General features: G+C 41.3%; 1 protein-coding gene across 1 annotated transcript; it reads right to left on the bottom strand.

The window, feature by feature from the left end:
• Positions 1-602: 602 nt before the first annotated feature.
• On the bottom strand, positions 603-9,983 carry LOC124150213. Its single transcript, XM_046522155.2, has 4 exons — positions 9,830-9,983; positions 3,481-3,653; positions 2,913-2,993; positions 603-1,912 (listed from the first exon to the last, which is right to left on the bottom strand). The coding sequence occupies exons 1-4, from the start codon at positions 9,939-9,941 to the stop codon at positions 1,463-1,465; spliced, it is 816 nt and encodes a 271-aa protein (XP_046378111.2). The 5' UTR covers positions 9,942-9,983; the 3' UTR covers positions 603-1,462.
• Between the last annotated feature and the right edge of the window lie 984 nt (positions 9,984-10,967).

The following is a 10,967-nucleotide window of genomic DNA, read 5'->3' as shown; positions in this document are numbered from 1 at the left end:
CAGTTCAGACATGCATCTCGTTTACCTCATGATGCAAAATGTAAAGACGACATATATGTGAATGGAACGAAAATATAATAGTCTTTCCATAAGAAATCGGTATTACAATATACATTGTTTAAGTCGTTAATACTAGACTTGATCTATATAAAAAAAAAACACTCAGTTTTTCAGGGTTTTACTTTCTATCGTCAACCTTGATGCTTCAAGCACCAACAGACAAAATATGTTTCAATTTTGAAAAGAACAACACATTATATGTGATCAACCATGAGAGAAGGTTGTTGTTTTGTGTTTTTTTGTTGTTTAACGCCGCACTCTATAATCCAGTTTATATGACGGCGGTCTGTAGGCAATCCAGACCAAACAATCGCAATTGGAATACGAAGACATGCATCAACCAATTCACCCGATCCCGTTTGTCTACTTACGACAAATACAGTGGCCTTTTACGGCAAGCATGGGTTGCTGAAGACCTGTTCTATCCCGGATCTTCACAAGTCCATGAGATAAGGGACCTGATGGGTTTAAAATCACGTTTTGACTTCTCATTATATTTTAAAACAAGGGGGTCTTAGGAACACAAATATACAATTCACAAGCTTCAATACATATTTATTACAGAGATACATTGCATCAAACATTTGGACACATTTTCTGCAAAGTCCCATTTGCAGAATTATAACTGTTTATGTAATGACAACGGTTTTTAGAAATGATGCCTGATTAATGGAAACTAAACGTGTTGCAATGGTTTTAAATGAGATTTTGTATTTCATCACGAACTAACGAGAGAAAAATACTATATTCTTGAACAGTCCACACACATGGCGATTTTTAGGACGTCACAGCAGAATTGTTTCCTTTTTCTCTTGGTCGGTTCGAAGCTTCAACCCAACACCCCCAACTCTACCGCCCCTGAGGTCAAAACGAAATATACAGTTTCTAGGTTTCAAATATTGTCCATGTTATCATTACAAGGTTGTAACCCGCTTACAATGTAGCTACAACCGTGGTGTAATGTGGATTTGTAATAGGTGTAACCATACAACAACCGTCATTACATAGCATCGCATACGATCGAAGCAGTACAATGTGTAAATATGTAACAGTCTGTCCTCATTTAAACAGAATATATTTATATAACGTTCAAAAGGGAGTGTGTCTTTTGTAAAGACTCTCGAGGTTATAAGAATATATTCCATCGGTACAACAGAAGTACGAGTGAGGTTTTACTTATTTCCCCTTCAATACTCCAGCGTCATGACGCGAACCCTAACGCGAACCCTCACGCGAACACTCACGCGAACACTCACGCGAACACTCAGAAAATGATTCATACATTGTAGCCCCACGGGTGATCGAATCTGGTGTGACCTGAAAACACTTTAAAAACACAGCTTCCGTACACATGCGGACAGAAGCAATAGCAATGTTTAACAGAGATTACGGTGCCATCTGTTTAATATGGTGCCAGCTGCGTGTAGGGTGGTGGCATACCGCCATCTACGTGAAATGGCATCCCTGGTCTCGATCCATGTGTCAGATACACAGGATGCGCGCGCATCTGCCCTTGGCCGTAGGGGCTCCTGGCGATGTAGACATCTTGTGAGTTCATGATTTGTTTCAATTCATTGCTTTTTTTCTCTTTCGTCATTTTTTGTGCTGGCCTTGTCCTAAATGTGTATCTATAGTAACTAAATTTCCAAAAGCAGACAAGACTTGTCACTACGATAAAGCACTCAATGACAACGTCCACAACAGAAAGCGCCAGGTTAGCTCGCATCCTTGGCATACACAGATCGTTAGAAGGGTTCCCGTCCGTGCACATGTAGGCCACGTATCCGGCCAGCGTGAGACTCCCAACACTCATACACAGACACGCGATGGTTAGACATCCATAGGCCAGTAACTGCAAACCAAATAAAACAATGTATCACATTTTATGCTGGAAATATAGAAACAAATACACGCACGGTAGCACGCACGCACGCACGGACGCACGAGCGCGCACACGCACACCCATAAATTCTTGCTTATACATCGCTATATAAGTGCAATAAATTTGAACGCGACGTTAAACCCTATTTCACATTGACTATTGTCCGGTCCGTTGACTTTGACGTTGACGTTGACGTTGACGTTGACGTTGACGTTGACAAAACCAATCAAACGTAAAAAGTACGTGAAAGTATTTACCTACGACAGCTTCTGGAATGTAGCTACAAAATCAAATTTAGACATTCTTTCTTTCTTTTGAGACCGCCTCCGTGGTCTAGTGGTAGAGCGTCCGCCCGGAGAGCGGAAGGTCCGGGGTTCGATCCCCGGCCGCGTCATACCAAAAGACGTTAAAAGATGGTACTTGTTGTTACCCTGTCTGGCGCTCGGCATTAAGGGGCTAAAACAAGGACTGGTCGGCTCGGAGACAGTATACTATGTCTGAGTGGGGTATTCATGTTAAACTGCGGCATGGTATCTCAGTGAGCTAGCACTATAAATCGGCATCAGTCCGGACTAGTACAGGCAGCCACACAAACACACACACACGTACATGCACGTCGCTATATAAGTGCAATAATCTTAGACGCGACGTTAAACCCCATTTCACCTCACCTCACCTCTTCCCTTTGAACAGTATTTCAGCTATAAAACGGCGTGCCTGCTAAATGCGGGGCAAAGCTGAAAGCGAGGCAGATCGCAGACATTTACCTGTCAAAGCTTGTGTACAGATCTCACACACCAAGGATCATTATCTCGGTAGGAGATTCGAATCTTTGCAGGGTCAACGTTGGAAGGGGAAAACGTATTTTGCCCTTCATGATCAGATCAAGGGTGTAATTACCGATATACTATTTAGATAACGGATAAACAGTGACACAATCACTGACTCATTTATCCACTCACTAACTCACCAAACGCTGCGTGTTCCGTGTCACCTTGCCGCCACGAGTGTTCGAGTAGATGCGATGAGCAACACCACCTGCCGTTATACACTGCCAAGGTCAAGCAAAAACAAGAGGATTATTTTCAAGGCAAAGATAGGCACTTCCGGTTCCGTATGACGAGCTCGTGGACTCCATACTCCGGTTAAGGATAACGTCATCCACTTAATGAAGTAAGGGTAAATATAAAATATTTAAGGGATTATGTTTATTTTTCTGTCTGAATTAAGAGTTAGCAATTTTGACTTGACTTCAAGTTTTCGGTCACAGAAACCATAATGCATTCCTGCCGGTTTCTGGTTTTGTCCCCACAATAAGCCGACACATTATTGTCTAACTGAAATATTTTTCAAAGCCGCCTTAAACAAAGGTCGGTTCAGTTGTGGTAAACTGAGGCCAAGACGAATCCTCATTCTATTTATTAACACAATGACAATCTCTGATCGCCCACTGTTCATTCCTCCTAAAGGAAAGACACGGGAAAAGGGTTCAATGTGTTGTAGAATGTTGAAGGGAACATCAACCCGGTAATTCTCACCGTTACTCCTGTCCATATGTCTGCCCCAATGTAAAACGGAAACTGCAGCTTGACTGAAGCTATGAAGACGGTCACTATCCCCGCCAAGGTGGCAAGGACGCCCAGTGCTATTTGTGGCACAGCAATATGGCTGAGGCAGCGGCTGGCGTTGTTGCGTTGATACAGCACAGTGCCTGTAACGTTAAAATGTGTACTTGAGTAAGGGGGTGATGGCTGTAAGCGAATTTTCTTTACCTGAGCCAGGGAGACGATTGGCTGACTTTGCTGGCAACAGTCTACGCTGTCGGGGGACGGGGACACAAAAGACATCCAAACCTCATTTAAGTCGAACCTTTCGAGCCCTTTATGAGAAAGTATGATGATATATCTACCTACATTGGCCTCCACAGGAGATATCGCTTGGGTCAGATCACGCGATCCTCCTAGGTTTTGTGTTTGTTTTTTGTTTGATGCGGAATTCACCAATATTCCAGCCATATAACGGCTGTCTGTACACAATCGAGTCTGGACCAGACAATCAAGTGATTGCAATTTGGCATCATGAGCTTCGAATTATACAATTGGGATACGATGACATGCATTAACCAAGTCAGCGAGCCTGACCACCCGATCCCGTTAGTCGCCTCTTACGACATAGTCGCCCTTTACAGAAGTATGGGTTGCTGAATACCTATTCTATCACAGATCTTCACGGGTCTCCCAGGAGGTATCGCTGCCATGAAATGGCATCCTAATGCTTTGCAGACAATTGTGATGCCATCGGTTACCATGACGTCGCAGCAAAAAGCATCTGCTGATGAAGTTAATTAGCTTTTCATTTTACACTCAATACATTACTTATAACTGTTTTTAACCGAAAACATTGGAAGATTGATGGTTAAGGATCAATAGAATCTCACCTCGTGTCTTTTGATATCAAATATATCAACACTCGTCGGGAAAGGTTCATTGGCAAGTCTCGATTTTTTAAGCTTTTATCCTCCCGTGTCAAACGATTGGGTGAGATTCGTTATATAATCATCACGGAATGCAGTAATAGATTAGCAAATTGATGTTTGTATTTTGTTTAACGCACAATGAGCAATATTCCAGCTATATGTCGGCGGACTGTTAACCTGGACAAGACAATCCAGTAGTTAGAATCATGCGCATAGATCTATGCAACTGGGATACGATGACATGCATCAAGTTCCCCAAAGCATGGGTTCACCAAACAAGGAAACAATTCTGACCCGGATCTTCCCGGGGTCACTCACTGAACAAAGACGTGTTGTGGCATGTGTAGCGATCCTACTCCGTAGAGAATGTGTTTAGCATGTAAATACATAAAAGACATGGTTAGGTTCAGGAATGTGTTTGAGTAGCCCAGTCGTCGAAGGAGCTGCGTTTCGCTGTGCAGAGTTGTGTCCCTTGGACACGCCAGAAACCTATGATTGTGGGTTCGATTCCCGGTTCGGCCCCATAATGTTTTTAGGTTTGTCAGCACCATACCCGTGCTCGTGGGTTCCACCGAAGTGGTAAACGTCTGAGACCTGCATCACTTCGGGCTTTCCTCCCACATTAAGCTGACACGCCGTGATATAACTGGAATAATGTTAAAAGCGACGTAAATCCAACTCCCTCACTCATTGATAGCACTGTGATGTTGCTGTATGACAAATTGTATATCTTTGACACAGGAAATGGAAGCTGACAATGAACGAATATCTCATTACCACGAAAAACCATCCGTTTTTGTGAGTCACCCCCGCACTCCTATATCCAAATCAAACGTTGAAAAGAAACATATAGAAAGAGCCCTTTTTTAAAAATCATCAACAGTGTATTTATGGATAACGGGTTATTCTTACATTAAGAACCATGTTACGTGTCGAACTCAAAGTTGAAACAATAACTTTACTCAGAAATCTATACCCGAATGAATTCAGTGTGAAACCAACAACCAACACAGGAAGCGCATACAATTAACAATTGTATGATAAAATTCACTAGGTTTTCAAGTCAATACTGCACAACAATTACAATGTACAGTACACAATTGAGTGTCAGTACACTATTCAATGCCAGTTCAATTACAACGGCAGTATAAAATGCAATGGTAATAATATCCACCAATAGCAGAGCCAATAGCAGCATCAGTAGTCTCGCATTCAGAATAGGCCTGACTGGATATCTGGCTTGAGATACACAAAACCGATGTAGTGAGATGGGAGGCACGCCCATTACCCCTTATATGGTCTAAATCCCTTCTCGAACTTCACATGACATGCTGGGTTAGTCCATGCTGTTCAAGAAGATTCCAGATAACCCTTGACCCAAAAAGCATCTAAGTATCGTAACTTCCACACCACTGCTTACATTAGATAGTACTATATTCTTAACTTTTGTTAAAACACAACGTTATGAACTTCAACTGATTCGTAACAGAAACAATGTACAGTAAACTACGGTTATAACGAACTCAAAGGGACCACTAATTTTAGTTCGTAATAAACGTAGTTCGTTATAAGCATACATACAACATTTTTCAACGAATGCCCTTGACTAACAACATAAGTTCGTTATATCGGTCAGTTCGTTATAAGCGTGTTCGTAATAAACGTAGTTTACTGTAATACAATTACAACATTGTTTGACAATACATGACATTGCCATACAACACCCGAAACATGTCAAGCTGTTAAACACAATCCCATTCATGTTTAGATCCTAAACACGTCACAGTCACTTGACAAGGAACGCATTCAGAATTTTGTTGAGGGTCAAAACATATTTTTACAGTCTACCTACCTTTGTTATTCGTGTGAAAACTCGTATCCTCACCACGTGCGATGTCAGTTATATTCAGGTTCAGATTCAGTTTATTCATATGTCCAGGCCATCTGACCCATAGTACATTACATATAATTATCTAAAATGTATAGTTGCATCTTAATGTCTCCTTTGATACAAAGAACTTTATCCCCCAAAATGACAACTTAAGCAATTGTTGTGAATTTGAAGATGTACATGATGTTGCTGCATCCAGTAGGGAATTAGAATTTGCTGGATATGTAGCAGCTTTAGAAATATTCTGGGCCATGACCAATGGAACTTCGTACAAGACAAAAACCTTGACTTAATATGGCAATGCAAATGTTCCCCCTGCTTATAACAGTGATGTCTTAAAAGCAGTCATAAATGTTTTCTCTGCATATTGTATTAACCTTATTTAATACGTAGGGTTTAACTTGTGAGACAAGTTCATCTCAGTACAGAGAAAACAACAACTTTAGACGAAGTCGATTCGGGTCATGGAGTAGCAATGATTATTCGTCTGGAAACATTAATGCAATACGCAAAGGGTCGACAATTGACGGATTTGTTCAGCTGAAGGGAATACCTGAATCATCCTAACATTGCTGTAAACTCTCCAGTAAAAGTGACGGGATGTTTATATGCCTCAGGTGACGGGGAAGACACACTGACGGTGTCTTCTCTTATTAATACAGTGAATGCTGCCTACAGTGTTACCGATAGTAGTCTCCGCGTTTCAGTGTCGTACAAGCAAGAACGTACCCCTGATACTGGCTGTGTGTGTGTTTATGTTGTGTAGACCGCCTCCGTGGTCTAGTGGTAGAGCGTCCGCCTGGTGAGCGGAAGGTCCGGGGTACGATCCCCGGTCGCGTCATACCAAAAGACGTTAAAAGATGGTACTTCTTATTACCCTGTCTGACGCTCGGCATTAAGGGGCTAAAACAAAGACTGGTCGGCTCGGAGTCAGTATACTGTGTCTGAGTGGGTTATTCATGTTAAACTGCGGCATGGTATCTCAGTGAGCTAGCACTATAAATCGGCATCAGTCCGGACTAGTACAAGCAGCCACACACACACATACACGTGCTTCCACATCGCTATATATAAGTGCAATAATCTTGGACGCGACGTTAAACCCAATTTCACCTCACCTTATGTTGTGTAGTACGAAATATATTCTACTCCTTATTTCCAGCCGCCCAGTTAGCAATAAAACAAAGGCCATACAAAACATGAACCAATGGTACGTGTACTCACGGACTTGTATAACTGGTCCGTGGTGTACTAGAAAGTACTGGAATCCTTACTTTACTAAGAAAGTGTTATCCCAAATATAACATTAGTTACAAGTGACCAGCTTCTAAATGGCAGTGTGTGTTAATAGCTTTCGGCCAAGAACGTAATCTAAACTACCAGTTGTTGGACCATTTTCTGTGGAAGTCTCGGTGGCTGTGTGGGTTAGATCGCTTACTTTGTGTGCCGGCAATTCGATTAAGTGCCAGAATCTGTGGGTTCGAATCCCGGGTGGAACTCAACCCCCAAAAAGTACAAGAATCTGTACTTTACTAAGGAAGTGTTGTCTCAAATATAACATTTTTGACGATGATTGGATTCACACACTCTTAAGGGACGCAACGTATATTTTAGTCGATTTCAGTGAAAGCGTAGACTGATGAAGTATTTTTATAACTGAATGGTGACTAATATATTCTAGATTAACGTACGTTCTATCAAGCGGAACGCCCAGCATGAGGTAGTATTAGAACGAAAACACACCTCGCCACTGTGGTCCGGTGATATGCATTATTTCATTTGGCAGCGTAATTACTTTCAAAGATAATATTTTCCTGGAACCAACAATAGAACTAAACCGTTGAAGAAGTTTTTCGTAAACAGGTTTAGCATACGACCATCGTGTTCATCCTTGTTTCGAACGCTTTGTTTAAGTTGACACAAGCACCCGAAGCATTTTAGATATCACAGCTTAATAATAATAGTAAAAATTAACATGTCAAAGTAAAAAGTCAAAATTACTGCTTGGGGATACCTTTTAATCTTGAAATGCGATTTTTGCATTAAATTTCCAAACTGCCTATAGTCATGTCACGAGGAATGTTTAAGCCATCATTAGCGCACATTCCACCTGATGAATCACATGCAGGATATCCTGGTAGCTGTGGGCTTAAAAAGAACATTTGAATGCTCGGCAACATTTAACTGGCTGTAATGTTTATTCATCAAGACGAATAGCATTAACCTCATGTTAAAAGGCTTTTACGACCAGACACATTTACGTCAAATGACATTACCGCCTTGACATTTACAATCCAAAAACTTTCAAATGGACAGCGCGCCTGTTTTTTTTAATTTAAGAAAGACATTTGGACAGTTTGTTAAATCAACAATCTTTTATTAAAAAAGCATGTCAGATAGAAGGAAAAGAACCGTACGGAAAATGGACACGATTACCACCTGAGATTTGCCGTCTCATGCCCTTTACCTCCTGAAACTTTAACGTCTAATGACGTTCTCCCACCTGAAATGTTAACATCTAATAACGTTCTACTTCCTGGTACTAATGTCTAATGATGTTATGCCACCTGAAACTGTAACGTCAAATGACGTCCTACCGCTTGAACGTTGATGTTTAATGACGATTAGCACCTAAAACATTTACGAATGACATTCTACAACATCAATCTTCAACGTCTAATGACGGTTACCACTTGGTGATTTTACGTCTTATGACTATTGCCTCCTGAAACTGTAACGTCTAATAAGGTTCTACCACCTAAGACTTGAACGCCTCATGACTATTACCCCCTGAAACTTTAACGTCTAATAAGGTTCTACCACCTAAGACTTGAACGCCTCATGATTATTACCTCCGGAAACTTTAACGTCAAATAAGGTTCTACCACCTAAGACTTCAACGCCTCATGACTATTACCTCCTGAAACTTTAACGTCTAAAAAGGTTCTACCACCTAAGACTTGAACGCCTCATGACTATTACCCCCTGAAACTTTAACGTCTAATAAGGTTCTACCACCTAAGACTTCAACGCCTCATGACTATTACCTCCGGAAACTTTAACGTCTAATAAGGTTCTACCACCTAAGACTTCAACGCCTCATGACTATTACCTCCGGAAACCTTACCGTCTAATAAGGTTCTACCACCTAAGACTTGAACGCCTCATAACGATTACCACTTTCAATTTTAACGTCTTATGCCTGAAACGTTATCGTCTCGTGGCTATTACCACCTAACACTTTCATGTATTGCGACGTTCAAAGATAATCCTTGCCTACAATAGCTTAATATAATTGCATTTGTATCAAAATTTACTAGCTATTCCTTGCCGATTTCACGTTTACTAGTTTTATTTCGCCAAATTAGAAACGACGTTTCTGGACTCCCGGTTTCCTGTGTAAGAATGTGCGAGAATCAGCAGAAACAGCAACTATTCGTTGCAATTGACGACCTGACCAAGAAGAAATCACCTAGAAATCAAGGGTACCATTTTAACGCGGTATCAACATGTAACTTACTTTTGAGGGAATGCTGTCCTCCCCGTGGCGTGTTCATGGTGGTGTGTCGAGGAGGCGGGAAAGTACCCACGTAGTTCACATAATGTCTCCTAATGTCCCTCGCCTCTGTCATGTCCGCTCCTCTTCAACTGTCAGGGATCAGGCATGAAGGCTCGTTGTGGACATTTATATACACACATTAGCATTTCTGTCTAGGCGTGTCGTGTTGGGACATTTGCCCATGTCATGAGACGGAAGGAATTTCACGAATGCTGTTGCGTACATTAAACGTTTGAGGTTTGCGCTTCATAAACTTTATGGTAATGATTTAATGATCGTGTAATCATTAAACAAGTTTAACGGAAACATGTGCTGTCATACGTCTTAAGATCTCGTGCACATAAATGACGGGACGTTTGCATTACATACAGAGAGAGTGTGAATGTGTTTGATAGCGTATTGTACGCTGAAATGTGGATTAGATTTTGTCACAACTGCATGTGGGACGCCGCACATTTATTGTCAAGGTAAAATACAACGTGACTGTGGTCTTAAAAGTTTTTTGATCAGGGTCACGTTCAAGGCTTTAGCAATCTTTCAAAATGTTTTACGATAGATATGTGGAGGATATTTCCCAACTTGACGTATCAGTGACCACAAAAATACATATTTTGAATCGTACCACATGTTCCCGTGTTTGTTTCACGTGAACAAGTCGACACTTCTTTAAGCAGAAAGGGCTTATGTTTGATTGTACATTTCCTTGTTGTTTAACGACGCACTCACCAATATTCCAGCCATATGACCGCGCACAGTAAATGTCGATTCTGGACCAGACAGTCCAGTGATGTAGATCTTGAGCATCGATCTACACACATGGGATACGATGACATGCTTCAATCAAGTCTGCGAGCCTGATCCCGTTAGTCGCCTCTTACGACATGCATAGGCTTGCTGACCAAAGACGTATTCTGACCCGGATCTTCAGCAAGCCTGTTAGTCGCCTTTTAATTTGCGGCAAGCATTGGTTGCTGAAGACCTATTCTACCTTGGATCTTCACGGGCCCCTAACCATCTAACTTACTAAATAAACCCTTACCAATATTACAAAATTTAACTATTTACACAGTTTCAAAATTTATCAATAAGTACAATATAT

The sequence above is a fragment of the Haliotis rufescens genome, unplaced genomic scaffold (genome assembly GCF_023055435.1).
Source record: "Haliotis rufescens isolate VD_foot unplaced genomic scaffold, xgHalRufe1.0.p SCAF_9, whole genome shotgun sequence".
Taxonomy (NCBI): Eukaryota; Metazoa; Mollusca; class Gastropoda; order Lepetellida; family Haliotidae; genus Haliotis; species Haliotis rufescens.
Note: the sequence above shows the minus strand (reverse complement) of the source record. Positions and strands in the feature narration are given on the sequence as shown.